A 15457-nucleotide genomic window follows, 5' to 3' on the forward strand; every position below is an offset into this window, starting at 1 on the left:
TATATTCCAAAGGAACAATCAAGTGAAGAGTTCTCTCCCTCTCTATTCATAACACCTTGGTTTTGATCTCACTAATATTTATTATAAATCAAGTATGTGTTGTTTAGACTTGATTTTTATAGATCACCTATTTACCATTTATGCTCTCAATTAGCTATTAGTTAGCTAACTATTTATTAGCTAACTAATTCTATTAGTATATTTCTAGCTTAGCTCTGATATATTTAAACACCCACTAAAACTAATTATATTTTGTGATATAGGGAAGAGTAGAGAGATCAAAGAAATCCACCGGATCGGCCCGATCCCGACCACTCGTTCCTCGCCAACTCCTCTTTATTCGGTTGATGAGACTCATATTTTGCCCTCCCCTCCCGTGCCACGGCCTCGCCCCTTCGTACCGCACCCATAAGCTAGGTTTTAGCCGCAGCTTTCTCCTTTTTCGCCGCGGCGGCCGCAAGCTCCAACCTTCTCCCCGAAGAAGCCCCAAGCAAGCGACACTCTTGTCCTCTCCGCGCCAGATCGTTGTTTATGAGGTACGGATCAGCTCTGGATCTTCGATTCTGCTTCTCGTAGCGCCGTGCCTAGCGGATCTATAGAGCCCGTCGCGGCAGTTCGATCGATGGGGAACTGGATTTTTGTTTGATGGGACCTTCGGTGGTGGATTTTGTTGCTAGAAGTTAGGGTTTTGAGTGGATTCAGTGCGAGACTGCGAGGGTCGGTTGGGTGGGGTCCATGGTGATGGTTCATGGAGCTTAGGTGATGGTTTTAGGTTGTCGGAAGTTAGGGTTTTGAGTGGATTTGGTGCGAGGGTCGGTTCGATGGGGTTCATGGTGATGGTTCCTGTAGCTTACGTGGTGAATTTGGGTTGTCGGAAGTTAGGGTTTTGAGCGGATTCGGCGTTACGGTCGTTGGATCGAGCTGGTGGTATTGCAGCTTGCTAGGTTCGCGATGATTTGAGCTTTTGTTTTGGGTAGATTACGGTGGCTTGATGTAGGTTTTTTGAGACCCTGGGTTAACAAACTGTTTTGCCAGTAGTGTTGGTTCCTCGATGCCTTGCAATAAGATCTCTCGAAGCTCATTTCCTTTTGCTGACAGTTTGTTGTTTTTTACATCGATCCGATGAAGTGCATGATCTTCTAATTTTGCATGGTTTACTGGTCTGCTAATAAAATGCAATTCAATCTTGAAGAATTGGTTAAAAAGTGGATGCCATTGAATATCATTCAATTTCTTCCAAAGGATTTGGAATGTTGAGTTGAGAGTATCATGTGGCAGTTTGATGTTACAGATTTTCTTCAGTGTGGTACAGGAAAATAAAAAAGTTTGTTAAAACGCGATTTGTAATGAACTCATTTGTTAGTCTTATAAGTCGACAAACGAACTGAATTAGTTTTGATAACAGTAGCATATAGTTGTCATTATTTATTAGTAAACCGAGTTTTCTTTTTAGGAGGCTGTCCATGGTATGTGTTTTAACTTCTATTCTCTTGTTTCCTGTGCAGCTCGAAGGAGAAGCCCACTCTTGGGTAAGACTCTTGTGCTTATATGATTATTGATTACTGAAATGTGACTGCAGTTTCCATGTTGGTCTTAAACAAGTTGGACATGTTAATATTCATTTCTGTTTGGTCAAATGTTCCCATGAGTTAGTGATTTTCCAACTGAGGTCCCTGTTTAGATATGCTTCTTTTTTCAAACTGTTGAATGGAATGGCATGCACAGTATTGTCTAAAGGCGTGACTTCAATAATTTTCTTAACACATTTTGTGTTAATTGTTCTGCATATGCAATGCATGACTCCTGCAATTTTATGAACACATTTTTGTGTTAATTATTGTGCATATGCTATTAATATATTACATTAATATTGTGATTATTGGTATTGCTGCAATAGATGCAATTGCAGCATTCCGTGGACTGTCCTTGCTATGTTGAGACCACCTTTTGTTCAAACTTTCAGTTTAACTTGCTAAGTTTTTTTATTTGGACATGGAATTTGTCTGTCACTGTTACACTTGCAGTTCCTGCTACCAATGAGTACTATTATGCTTGCCGTCAATATTACCTTTCTTTGCTATTTTTCACTTCTTTCTACCATGGGGTTCGTCTTTAGTGCACTTTTTTTGGTTATACTTCCATCAAATTGTTCTTACCATAAGTCTAGACTTAGTTTTTTTTGTACTTGGTCATAACACAAAAATGTTCATGTGACCCTGTCACAGTTGCGAAGTGTGTAGGGATGTGAGATTTGGGGTCAGGGTTGGAACCTCCAATTTTGAGGTGTTGTGGTGGCTAGGGTGTAGATCGACACTATAATGAGGGGATAGAACATGTGGGTAGCTCTTGAAGACTGACAAAGATAATTGCCTTGCTTCCCTATATTTATAGCCCCTAGAGGACTTGTTTTACCAAGCAAACTACATGAGTTATTATCGATTTGGAATCTCCTTTCCTAACAAATAATTATATTTCCTAAACAAGGAGTCCTTATCGATTTAGACTCTCCTTTCCTCACAAACAACTCTATTTCCTAATTAGATACTATTTACGTCTATTGTAATTTGAGCCCAATACATGCATGACTTGTTTTCTAGCGTGCATAAGATATACAGGTCATAACATCTCTTCTCACTTCTTCAAACAACTTGTCCTCAAGCTTAACGTCTCGGTATCGGTTTGTGAAATCGTGCAGTGGCTCCCAAGTAGCGTCAATGCTGGTCAGGCCCTGCCACTATACAAGCACATGCTAGACACCACAACGTAATTGGGTGTGTAACACTTGGAGCATGCAACAACCGACCATCCTGAACTGGTGGCATGTATGGCGTAGTCGTCGGAGGATCCTCGTAGGACGGTTTGAACAGCTTGATGTGGAACATGCCATGGAGATGGGTGCTGGCTTGGAGGTGGAGGCGGTGGTAGGCCACTTGCCCAATTCGCTCCAGTACTTGGAAGGCCCTGCATAGCAAGGCCCAAGTTTGCCCTTTGGTTGGGGCTCTAATGAATGCATCAGGCAATGGAGAAGGTAGAGCCACACCCAATCGCCTACTTTGAATTCAAGCTTGCGATGGTGGTCATTATAGTACTGCTTGGTGTAGGACTAAGCCTTGAGAAGACCTTAACAAATTTTCTCTAGGTAAGCATCTCGGTCACATTGTAGGAACTCCATTGCCTCCATCTGAGTGCCATTGCCGCCCTTGTCGTCGTCGTCATAGCCAGTGTCGTCGCCGCTTGCGCCGCCGCTGCCCTTGCCGCTCCCATTGCCGCCGCTGCCGCCCTCGTCGCTGCCGCCATCGCCCTCCTCCTCGGAGTCTTCCTCCTTCGAGTTGTCCGATACCTCGAGCCCTGCTCGCTCGACGGATCGAACATAGACCCTCTCTGTTGTCGATAACCCCATTGAGTCGTCCAAGCAATCGGACGACAGCGAAAGGGGGACTGGTGGCGGAGACTCCTCGACCTCTGAGGAGAACTGCTCCTTCGAGAACTTGGAGTCGCTGAAGTGCTCTGAAAGGGGAGTCGGGGGGCGCTTACGCTTCCCATCCTTCTGGCCACACTTGCCTTTGCTGCTCTTGGGGCCATTGTGGTTTTGATAGTGGAGAAGTAAGAACGAGAAGAGAAACCAGAGCGAGTGAATAAGACTGTCGCAAGCAGGTGGTTTATTTAAAGAGGCCAAGGGATGACCCTTCGGCTCTCGCCCGTACGGTGAACAGTCGCGAGGACTTCAATAGTCGCGTAAATTTCCAAGAAAAGGAGTAGGTCATTGACACCCATTGGCGTAACACGACATCGGGGAGGAGTAATACCAACCGCTCAGGCGCATTATTGCCCCCTGTCGTGTCAGATTACTATTTTGGGACAAGACAACATACACACCCATTGGGCGCACCCATTGGGTGTACAAACAACTGTCGGTGTTTGTGACCCGACTGCACACAACGAGGTTACCCACACGATGCTTTTGGATAGGACATCGTCGTTGCTTGCGACTCGATAGTATGTGCAGAGGCACGTCGGTATTGCTCGTGGATTTATACAGGTCCGAGCCGCTTTGAATTGCGTAACACCCTACTTTCTGTTGTGGCTAGGTCTCGATTTCTGGAGTATGGGGATTACAAACGAGCTTTGTGATGGCTCAGCTGCTGTTGATGAGGATGGGGTGAGATGATATGAGATGATATATTTTTGTAGGGGTTTCCCCTCGGCGTTATATACACGACCAGAGAGTCACCCCTTTACAAGTTATGATCACTATCTACTTCACTTATCTCCTTTGTCGGAGCTTGCAGTCTTATATATCTGGAGTCTTGATCACCTTCTCGCTCGAGTTATCGCCGAATGCATAACTCTTCAGCTGCTTGCAAGTTGCAACTGCAGCTCTCGAGGTATCAGTGTTTCAGTAGCGCCTAACTCGAGCGTCGGCCTTTGTCGTCTTGGATCAGGCTTGCCTAACCCGGCTATATCCCGCTGACCTGTCCCATAGGACGACCCAATGGGAGGCCCATCAGGCGGCCCGCGATATGTTTTAGTGTGTTCTTGAGGACCCGAGGGATATCTATCCCCCACAAGCTCTCGTGGCTCAAGCCAACTTTTTGAGAGTAGTTGGCTTGAGACTTTGAGGAGGAATGATGTCCTTTGTTTCTTCTAAGCTTTTCGAAAGCAGTTTTGTTCCATTCCTGCCTGAGTTTTGATACGATTTGAGTATCAATCAACTCAAAGGTCTTCATGATCTGCTTTTGAGTTCAACATTTTCTTTTTGTCCTTGTCTGTGCACCCAATGGGTGTAGCCCCCGAACTTTGAATTGATTTGAGTACTAATCAACTCAAAGATCTTCATAACATGCCTTTAGAAAACTCTAGTTTATTGTATCTGACTGAGATTTGCCCAATTGAACCTGTGTTGGCTGAGGCCTAGCCGACTGAAATCTGGCCGACTGAGTCTGAGCCGATAGAGGCCCTGTTGGATGACATTTAGCTAGGGGTTTTAATGCGATCACTTACTGGGTTCTAGTTGATAGAGGTCCCGCTGTTGTGGAAGTACTTGTACCACTGTAAACTCGGAATGGCGGGGGGGGGGGACATCAAGTGGTTGGTGGCGCCAGTCTTGATCTCCGTCGGGGTAGGAAGGTTGAATATCTCGACATTCCCTTGAAGGATAGCATCAAGGGATGTCACTTCGAATGGTTCATCATGGAGAATCACAACAAGTCTCTGCCTGCTCGCTATGGAAGGCAGCCTGTTGTCCGGGTGTCATGTTGGATAGAACCCCAACGGACTCTGAGGTTGCATAAGTCAGGATCCTGTTAGCCGAGGTCACTAGTTTGAAGGATAGAGGTTTGATTGTTGAGGCTGTAGTCATTGATTTCGTTTTCAAGAATATTCGATCTTTAAAGGATAGAGTTCATCCTGCCTATCTGTATACTATAGGGTGAGAGACCCTTCTCGAGTGACAAACAAGCATATGCCAGAGGAAAATGTTTTGAAACGGGTTGAGATGTTGCTGAGAGGTGTTGTTGTGAATGCTGTAGCTCCTCGTTCTTATTCTGCCTGGAATCTTCCCCTGGTGGTAAGTTATGACTGTCTGGATTCTGTTCTTGTCAAATTTCTATATGCTCTGTGCTCATTGTGCTATTTTATTGTAGAGTCCTTTTTCTGAGTTTGTGTCCAACCCACCCATCCGTGAGGGGAGGGTGGGAATCCAGGCCGTAGAGTGTGACTTTCCCCAGATGAAATAGAGGCTATACTTGCTGTGCACTGAGATTTGCCCGAAGAAGAAAACATACTCATTTCTTCATACAACCAGCTGCTAATGATTCTGAGATCGACGCTGTTCTTGGCATGCTTGCTGGGGAATCGTCTGAATCAACGTGACTTGAGTCGGGGAGTGGGGCTCCTGAGCGATCGAGCGGAGGAGGGAAGAAAATTGGTAACTCTGAGGTTGCACGACACAAGCGATAGTGTCAAACAGACTCTCAGGCTGAGTCCACAGAGGTGAAGAAGAAAAAAAAGAAAAGACTTCGTCGTTCGTCGGACCTGCAACAGTGACTGACCCGGTCGCACCGAACCTTGATGATAATATGGTGGGTGCTGGTCTGGAGGATGTCGTGGAAGGTGGGAGTGGTGTGAGGTCTGGTAGGTATGTGGTGGAGGGGGATGATGAAGAAGAAGTGCTCCCCTTGGTCCGTCGAGAACGGTGATCTAAGGCTTGTGGTGATACCTCGAGTCTTGCTTCCGTGGAGATGATGGGTATCCGAGGTTTGACTTTGTCTGCTATCGTTAGTGTGCTGGAAGATGCCATTCCTGAGAACCTTTTGCTCAAATTGCCTGAAATCAGAGTTGTCAACGTCCGTATAGAATGCCTGGACGAAGTGTCTTCTGCTAGTTTGCTGGCTGGGCCAGAGGTAAGACTGCTAGTCTGCCCTGGTACTTTAGATCCTGAGGGTCTTCCAGCCCCCGAGGGTGCTCCGGCTGGTTCTCCTTATGTTGCTTCAATGGACGTCCATGCTGGATCGCCGATGCCCCGGGTTGATGATGCTGTTGTAACGAGTTCTGTTGGCTGCTCAACTGGAGGCGCATGGTGTTCCGGTACCTGAGCAAATATCCTCCTTGTCACGGTGGAATCCTCTTTCTCTTCAAAAGCAAGTAGACGATATGAAGTTTGCTAATGATGGTGAGTTTCTTGTTGCTACTTGCTGACTTTCCTTTTTGTTCATATTGTTGATGGTTGCTAGTCGTTTCTTCAGCTTTGACTCAACGATGCTCTGATGCTGAGAAGAGATGTGCCTGAAACCAATCGGAGCTTGATCAAGTAACCAAGTTTCTTGTTGGTGCTTGTGTCATGAACTCCTCCCTGCAGTCAAAGTTTGACTTGGAGAAGAAAACTCATGAGGTAACTCGCTAGGAGCTTCAGGTTGCTTATCATCAAAGGTTCTCCCATCCGCAGGAGATGCAGAAACTTCTTGCCTATCGAAATAATCTTGACAAGTTGTATTGGGATGCTTCTAGTTCTCTTACCACTTTGGAGAGGAGTCATCGTTTCACCATGGAGGAGCTGGAGCGCAAGAGAAACGAGCTGAAGGAATCCTAGGATGAGGTGTCGGTGCTTAGCGAATCTCTGTCTTTGAAAGACACCACATATTTGGAGAAATGGTCAACGTCGATGAAGATGATAGACTTTTCATGCACCTTGTGTAGGCCCTTAAAGAAATCCATCAAGATGTTTGCTCACACCTAAGATGATACATCGACTGGCTGTAGTAGATCAGTCGCTTGTAGGGGTGGGCGTTCGGGTTTAGGGATGAAAACGGTCGGAAACGGTATTTATTCGGTAATCAGTTTTTTAGTCGTTTTTCTTTGATTGTGAATAAATAGGATATAGAATCCATAATACAATTTTGTATTCTTGTTTTTAACATCCAACTTGTAAAGATTCATAAATGATAAACCTTAAATTCATCCTACATTTTCTCAAATAATAGATATAAACTTCGGTATGGATTCGGAAATAAATTCGGTAAATTTTTCAACTATTTATGTTGTAGGGACCAAATAATATATAAAACAATTTATGTAATATTTTATTCATATTTGTACTAATGTGCTTGATAACATAAGAAAATATCAATATCAAATTTTATATATATTTATTTTAAAATATTAAATTTGTCCTAACAGTTCAGATTACCGCTTTCATCCCTATTTGGGTTACTCGAAAATTTTGGGTCGGGTAATTCGGGTTTTCAAAATTTCGGGTTTTGAGAATCGATACCCGAAATTACAACGGGTTTTGCAACACCCGAAAATTCGGGTACCCGAAATTTCGGGTTCGGGTATTCCCGAACTACCCAAACTATTGTGTCGGCTTCATAAAAACACATACACCCTATCAAATTAGTATAAAAATATAGTTTGAATAATGATATACATGGACATATAAAACACAAGCAATCTACAATCACAAGTTATGCACATACACATAATTATAAATGTACAAATTAATAATTAAGCATGACATGAGTACATGACACATGAAAGTTCGGGTAATTCGGGTATTTCGGGTACCCGATTGTGATACCCGAATTACCTGAACTAAATTGGGGTTTTGCAAGTTGCTACCCGAAATTCCGGAACAAAATTCGGGTTTCGGGTATTTCGGGTTCGGGTTTCGGGTTACGGGTTTTTTGCCCAGCCCTAGTCGCTTGTAGGGTCGGCGTCTTGTTGTGTTGACACATGACATACACGTGAACAAAGTCACAGATGAATACTTGGTCGCCAGGGATATAGATGTCCCTGCGTAGACGTGGAAGGGTTTTTTCAATCCCTTCGTGGCTAGCAGAATGGGTCAATGCAACCACTCGATGACACAAATCGAGCTGTGCCGGCATGAAGATGCGCTTGCCTAGAGAAGGAAGCCGTCAGTAGACGCCTAGACAGTGGTGGACCAGGCTAGGGCAAGTGGTTCTCCTGGGACTGATATGTCGTGTGCTTTGAGGGTCGAGGCAACATGTACCTCAGGGGCTAGTGTAGGTGTTATGGGGGCTATTGCAATTGCCATGAGAGTTGGTGTATGTGGTGTCCTACGCCTTGGCATGCGAGTTACCCCAAGGGTGGGGGCAAGGGAAGCCTCCAGCATCTGTCGTTGAATGTGACCAACTTCTACGTCATGTGGTGTCCTATGCCTTGGCATGCGAGTTACCCCAAGGGTGGGGGCAAGGGAAGCCTCCAGCAGCTGTCGTTGAATGTGACCAGCTTCTACGTCAGCTTATGTGGTGGTGCAAATTTCTCAAGAAGGCAGAATGAGGGCACTGTTAGGGCGAGTAGCTCAATATGTACAAGTTTCAACTTGAGGTTAGTGGTTGAAACATATGAGTCTAGAGTCATGACGAGAAAAGCTGTTGGCTGCCGAGTTGAGGCGCCCTAGGCGGTACTCCAACGCAAAGTCGAAGCCGAACAACTTGTTGATCACTTGGTGTTGGGGCACAGTGGACAACCGTTGGTCGAGGAACTTCATGTTGTAGTCCTTAAGCTATCTCCAACAGACCCTTTATCCCATCCCCTATCACATCCCCTATTTCAAACTACACTCTGCAAACAGTGACAAATAGTCATCTACAGTTTCGCATCCCCTATTGTACACTACCTACTTGAGACAATCTTAGTGAGGATGATGAATCGATGACACCAATGATACGGTTGCCAATATCGTACGACTTGGACCAAGCACGATGAGTTCATGCTTGTATGTCACTAGCTTGTGGCGGGCGACAAAGGGTCGACTAAAGAAGGCCAGGGGCTCAACCCCATGGTGGGCACCAAAACCTGCTCCCGATGCTTCGTAGTCGACGATGTAATGCTTGTTGAAGTTTGACATCTGCAACACTAGACTAGAGGAGAGGGCGTGCTTGAGCATCACGAAGGCCTTGACAGCCTCCCACGTTCATGCGAACACTCCTTTGTGCAACAGGCGAGTGTGGAGTGGTGAATGTGTCGAAGTTTTGGATGAACTTTCTGTAGTAGCTGACCAAGCTTAGGAAGCCACGCACACCCTACGGTGACCAAGGTTCTGCCCAAGACGCTTCGATATCCACTTTATCGGTGTCCATCGTGGCACTGTTGGTGGAGATGACATGGCCGAGATAGGCGATCAAGGGTGCACCAAAGGTGCACTTGGACCGCTTGAGGAAGAGGCTGTGGGTGCGTAGGGTGTTGAAGATGAGACATGTGTTGCAAGTGCTTGGACCACGCGAGTTGTAGATCAGGATGTCGTCTAAGAATACAAGCACAAACTTGTGGAGGAAGGGCAAGAGGATGTCGTTCATGAGCGTCTGGAATGTCGTTGGCACGATGAGGAACCCAAAGTGCCTATGGTGCATGCAAAACGTCATCTTTTTAACATTCCACATGTGCATTCGGATCTGGTGGTAGTTGGACCGTAAATTCAGGTTGGTGAAGAACTTGGCGCCATGAAGCTCATCCAAGTGCTTGTCCATTGCAGGAATCGAGAACTTATCCTTGGATGTTTTGTCATTCAACGCCCGATAGTTGATGCAAAAGTGCTAGGATCCGTTTGCCTTTTTGACAAGAAGCATCAGTGTCGAGAATGGGGAAGTACTAGTGCAAATGGTATCTTGTTCTTGCATGGTAGCACATTGCCTCTTGAGCTTGACCTTCTAAAGATGTGGGTAGCGGTAAGGGTGTATAACTATTGGCGTCATGCCTGGAAACAAGTGGATTTGGTGGTCGTAGGGGTGTGCCAAGGGAAGTTCATGGGGCTCATCTAAAATCACTCTTTAATGCTAGAGGAGGCGGTCCAACAGGGGTCTTGTAGGGTTCACAAATAAGGCGCAGAGAGTCGGCTCTTGAATGTCGCTGCGAGGGGAGCCCAACCCCTTCTAGAAGACACGTCGGTCACTTTGTTGGAAGGACATGCAAAGATCCTCATAAGTGTCACAAAATAGGGCCAAGGCTATGGAGGTAGTCGACACCTAAGACATGGTCAAAATCGCCTAGGTTGATGCCAAACCAACTGATAATAAAGTCCTCCCTGTCAATGTGCACTGCCACATTGCGAGCCACGTTGATGAAAGCTACATGGTCTCCATTAGCCATCGTGACTTGTAGGTTGCAGTCACTTATCTTCAGCTCGATGCGACGCATAACCCGTCATTGTTAAAGTTGTGGATCGAGTCGATATCGAGGAGTGCGAGGAGCTTATGGTCTCCTCTGTTCGAATGCTAGTGATGGTGTGGAGGGAGATTGTTAGAATACAAGTGAATTGCCCACCTCTCTTCATGAGCTTTAGTTTTTGGGTTAAGCTGGTTGGTGCATGCAACTTAATGCACCATCAAAGCCAGATGTCTCGAGTTCAATTCCTTGTTAATGCAATTAGGTGAAATAATTGTTACTCGCTTGTATTTCATGTCTGAGGCCTGAGAGGGTCTCCACGTGAGGGGGAGTGTTAGAATACAAGTGAATTACTCACCTCTTTATCAGCTTAAGCTTTTATGTTGTACTGGTTGGTGCATGCAATTTAATAGAGACGACTGGATAGTTGGGTTGCTTGGCCACCACCTTGGAGTCAACTGCTGGACGACCTTGGAGAGGGCTTCTCTTATGGTGTTGAGGGTTGGTGGCACTCCCTACAACGCCAGCTGAACGACCCGCTGTACCGTCGGGGATGAAGTATTTAGGAACCTTCGATTTTGAGAAGGCTCCATGGTGGTTAGGGTGTAGATCGGCGGCACAATAATGACTTAATGAGGGGATAGAACACATGGGCAGCTCTTGAAGCCTGGTGCAGATAATTGCCTTGCTTCCCTTCATCTGGTTACATGGCCTCTATATTTTATAGTCCCTAGAGGACTTGTTTTCCCAAGCGAACTAGGGGAGTCCTTATCGATTTGGACTCTCCTTAACAAATAATTCTATTTCCTAAATGAGGAGTCTTTATTGACTTAGACTTTCCTTCCTAACGAATAAATAATTATATTTCCTAAATGGATACTATTTACGCCTATTGTAATTTGAGCACAACACCTACCTGACCCATTTTCTGGTGTGCATAAGGTATACAGGTCATAACATAAGCCTAGACTTAGGTTTTTTTGGTACTTGGTCATAACACAGAATGTTCATGTTTATACTATATAATGGTAAAACTTATTTGCAGAGTTTGCATGGCAGTATTGCATGTTCAGGTAATTCACCTTGTTTTCTGCAATTATTATTGCAGAGGCACGCGGATTAAGACCCGCAAGCGGAACATTGCAGCTCCTTTGGACCCTGCATCATTCTCTGATGCAATTGTCCAGATTTATCTGGATAATGGTGGAGATCTGGTTAGGCCTTCTGTGGGTGTACCATTTGCATTTCATATGTTATTTCTGTCATTGAGATGTATGCATTTAGATTTATGAAATATCCTTGATGTGATATATAGTTAGATTCCTATTAAGCTGGATAAATCAATTATGCTTTGCATGGGGTATGTCCAGCTGTGCATGCAGGATTTGGAGTTTTAAGAATAAAAGAAAGTGGTTTAAGCATATATGCTTAATCAAAAAGAATAAAATTGTTGAACCAAATACCTTTAATTTGCCCATGTCCTCCAGCTCCAAGAATTTGGAGCTAGTAATGAGCGGCTCCAAAAAATCTTGGATCTGGAGCTGTGCAAACAGCTCCTAGCACATGTGTTGTATGATAGTAATAGCTATCAGGATCCAAACTGACCGAGAACTGTTTGATATTTTTCTTTTACTTGTTTCATTGATGCAGTTTTATGCCATTCTCAATTTTTTGTTACCAGGAACTCGTCGCCAAAAGTATTGAGTCTTCCGACCTCAACTTCTCACGTTACGGTGACACCTTTTTTGAGGTACGGCCAGTGGAACAATATATACACTGAAATTCTCATTCATTCTCAATATGTTGTTTTGTTGCTTCTTTTAGCTTTTACTCTTGTTGTATGTTGCAAGTTTTAATAGTGTTATTTGTGAATGGGTCTCTACTTAGGTTGGTTAGGTGGATCTAGTCACATTCAGGCCTGGCTTAGATCATTGTCCTCGTAGGGCTACAGTGCTGCTGTGTATGGGTGGGGCAAAGGTTTGAGGTTTGTTCGACCTGCATGAGATATTCTTTCTAGCAAAATGACTGGGGCTGTCTGATCCCTGCAGTTCAAGTTTTTTTATTAGTGTTATTTTGCATTTGTTACCTTCGGATGGAATTTCAGTTGTATTTATTTTGGGTTTTTGTAAAGATAACTATCTGCATTTCAAAATCTGTTCACCTTGGTGCATGTTTTAACCAAAAAATGAATAGGGAATTTGATAATGTTATGTTTTCATGGTGCCATTCGGGTATGGTCATGTATAGAAATTTTTTGCTAGCTGTTCCAAGTTGTTGGATACAGTTTTTTTGGGTTTCCCATTTGTGCATGAGGTATTCATTGGGATTTACAATCTAAGTTGTATCATCACCATTTTTCCTTCTAGAACTTCTGGATCTGATGTCATGCACTACAGACTCATGTTTGTGAAAATGCAGGTGGTTTTTGTTGGAGGACGCACTCAGCCTGGCACTGTAAAACCTGAAGAAGGAGACCGCCACCCTTATTCTATGTTAGATTGTGTGGCACAGCGTGAAACAATTTTGCCTTTCGTACTCTATATCCAGAAAACATTGCGCAGGAGGCCTTTCTTAATAAAAAATCTTGAAAATGTTATGCGCAAATTCCTCCAATCCTTGGAGTTCTTTGAGGAAAATGAGAGGAAGAAACTCGCCATATTCACAGCCCTTGCATTTTCTCAAAAGCTGTCAGGGCTTCCTCCGGAGACAGTGTTCCAGCCATTGCTCAAGGATAATCTGGTTGCCAAAGGGATAGTACTTTCATTCATAACTGAGTTTTTCAAGGAGTACCTGAAGGAAAACACCTTGGATGATTTGATTGCGCTTTTGAAGAAAGGAAAAATGGAGGACAATCTGTTGGACTTTTTTCCATCAGCTAAGAGATCCTCTGAGGCTTTATCTGAGCATTTCATGTAAGATCTTTCTCCCCCCCTATTTTGAAGCATAGAATGTACTGTTGAATCTGTGGGTTCAGTTCCATTATGCCTTCATGTGTAACTTTGTAAAGCTATGGATTTTATTTATCTTTTTGCTAATATTATTATTTGTGCATGGCTCTCAGCAAAGAAGGTCTGACTAGCCTTGTTGAGTACAATGAAAAGAAGATGTTTGAAGTTAAACTTAAAGAGATAAAGTCAACACTGACCACTATGATCAATGATGAGGCTGCAATACCTGAAGTGATTGAGACTGTCAAACAGCAAGTTAAGGATGCTAAATTTCCTGATCTAGAGGTCATTCGCATGTTGTGGGATGTGCTCATGGAGGCTGTTCAGTGGTCTGGGAAGAACCAGCAACAGAATTCTAATGCAGCACTTCGGCAGGTAACGTGTTGAAGTTTTGGTTTGTTTCCAAGGCCAAGAACTGGACATTGAATGCCTAACATAAACTCGAATGCCTTACATTGCTTGTTTTGGCACCTTAAGCTTTACTTAACATGTTATCTTAAGATTATGAATACGAAACTTGAAAATTTTGATTTTTACCTAAGATACTTGTGGTGTTTGTTTAGTTTAGTTATGGTTTAATGTGTTTGTGTTATAGCATTTTTGACATTTAAGTTTATGAGCTTTGTGTTTTTAGCGTGATACATTCCAAGTAAAAGGATTTGAAAATTCAAGAGGATTCCAATGGGTGTTTTCTATTTTGTCCTATGATGTGGAGCTCTATAAAGATTTGTTCAATTTTCTCTCCGTTTGTACTCAGGTGAAAGCATGGGCTGAGCTTTTGAATGCTTTTTGCACGAGTGGCAGACTCGAACTGGAACTTATATACAAAGTACAGACACAGTGCTATGAGGATGCTAAGCTGATGAAGCTGTTTCCTGAAATCATAAGAACACTGTATGACCAAGATGTCCTAGCTGAAGATACTGTCCTGCTTTGGTTCCGTAAAGGTTCAAACCAGAAGGGCAGGTAACAACACAAAACTTCTGCCGATAAATGAGATGTACTTAGCAATTAAGCATGCATGCATGGTATTTCTATCGGTTTCTAATGGATTTTGATATAATGACAGGCAATCTTTCGTGAAAGCTCTGGAGCCGTTTGTCAAATGGCTCGAGGAGGCTGAGGAGGAAGAATAAGTTTTTGATTTGGAGAACGGCCGAATGCTGGCCTAAGTGTTACTTTATATTTCTGAAGTTAGAAGTTTGTGGAGGAATTATTGCTGCTGCCTCTTACTGCCGAGAACTTTATGTTATGATGTTTAGCCACATGGATCCCGGCTGCAGAGTGCTATAATATGTTGCTGTTAAAACTTTGTGTCGAGCATTTGTTGAAACTTTTGTTATCATTACTGAAAGGATTTATAATGGGACGTCAGTTTACTGTCGGTATTGTACAATTACTGGATTATTCATAAGCTGCAGAATGCTACAAATGTCATTTCTGGCAAATGGAATATTGAAATGTTACGAATGTAAGGACTCTCCCTGTCTGCCGTAATTTAGAGCAGCCTAAGTAGGGCTCCTTTGGAATCCATAGGATTCTCAAAACGTAGGATTAGAAAAAACACAGGATTAAAATGTCTGTCATTGGAGTCCTATAGAAAACTATAACAAAGTCATAAAACATGTATTTAAATCATAAAAATGTAAGACAAACGAAAGGAAATATACAGATCTCATGCTTATTTTAAAATCACTATGGGGGATACTATTCTATAGAAAATTTAAAGAATTTGGTAGGATTTAATTTTTGTTTCAAAAGCTATCGTAGAAAAACTTTTCATAGTAATTGAATTCTCTTTTTTTTTTGTGTTTTCCTTTCCAAAGGAGGCCGTAATGTTTTTGTTGTTTATGTCTGGCCTATTGCCTACGTACCGGCAAACCAGA

General features: G+C 43.5%; 1 protein-coding gene across 4 annotated transcripts; it reads left to right on the forward strand.

The window, feature by feature from the left end:
• The first annotated feature begins 285 nt into the window (after positions 1-285).
• On the forward strand, positions 286-15092 carry LOC100284266 (uncharacterized). 4 transcript variants are annotated; one of them, XM_023301528.2, is made up of 8 exons: positions 291-536; positions 1506-1529; positions 11732-11837; positions 12305-12373; positions 13020-13535; positions 13685-13946; positions 14329-14537; positions 14641-15019. In XM_023301528.2, exons 3-8 carry the CDS (start codon positions 11797-11799, stop codon positions 14705-14707), a joined length of 1164 nt encoding a protein of 387 aa, XP_023157296.1. In that variant the 5' UTR covers positions 291-536; positions 1506-1529; positions 11732-11796; the 3' UTR covers positions 14708-15019. The 4 variants fall into 4 exon arrangements, with proteins under 4 accessions (XP_035820713.1, XP_023157296.1, XP_035820714.1 ...); NM_001157161.3 differs by having other exon boundaries at positions 357-536; positions 13042-13535; positions 14641-15092; XM_035964820.1 differs by lacking the exon at positions 11732-11837 and having other exon boundaries at positions 286-536; positions 13042-13535; positions 14641-15041.
• The last annotated feature ends 365 nt before the right edge of the window (positions 15093-15457 follow it).

This window comes from Zea mays, chromosome 2 (genome assembly GCF_902167145.1).
Source record: "Zea mays cultivar B73 chromosome 2, Zm-B73-REFERENCE-NAM-5.0, whole genome shotgun sequence".
Taxonomy (NCBI): domain Eukaryota; kingdom Viridiplantae; phylum Streptophyta; class Magnoliopsida; order Poales; family Poaceae; genus Zea; species Zea mays.

Bases quoted from the DNA above. Each gene is read 5' to 3' on its own strand.
- LOC100284266 (XM_035964820.1), top strand. From the start codon at position 348: ATGAGACTCATATTTTGCCCTCCCCTCCCGTGCCACGGCCTCGCCCCT. The intron at 537-1,505 runs GTACGGATCAGC...TTTCCTGTGCAG, and splicing joins GCCAGATCGTTGTTTATGAG to CTCGAAGGAGAAGCCCACTC. The intron at 12,374-13,041 runs GTACGGCCAGTG...GTGAAAATGCAG, and splicing joins ACGGTGACACCTTTTTTGAG to GTGGTTTTTGTTGGAGGACG.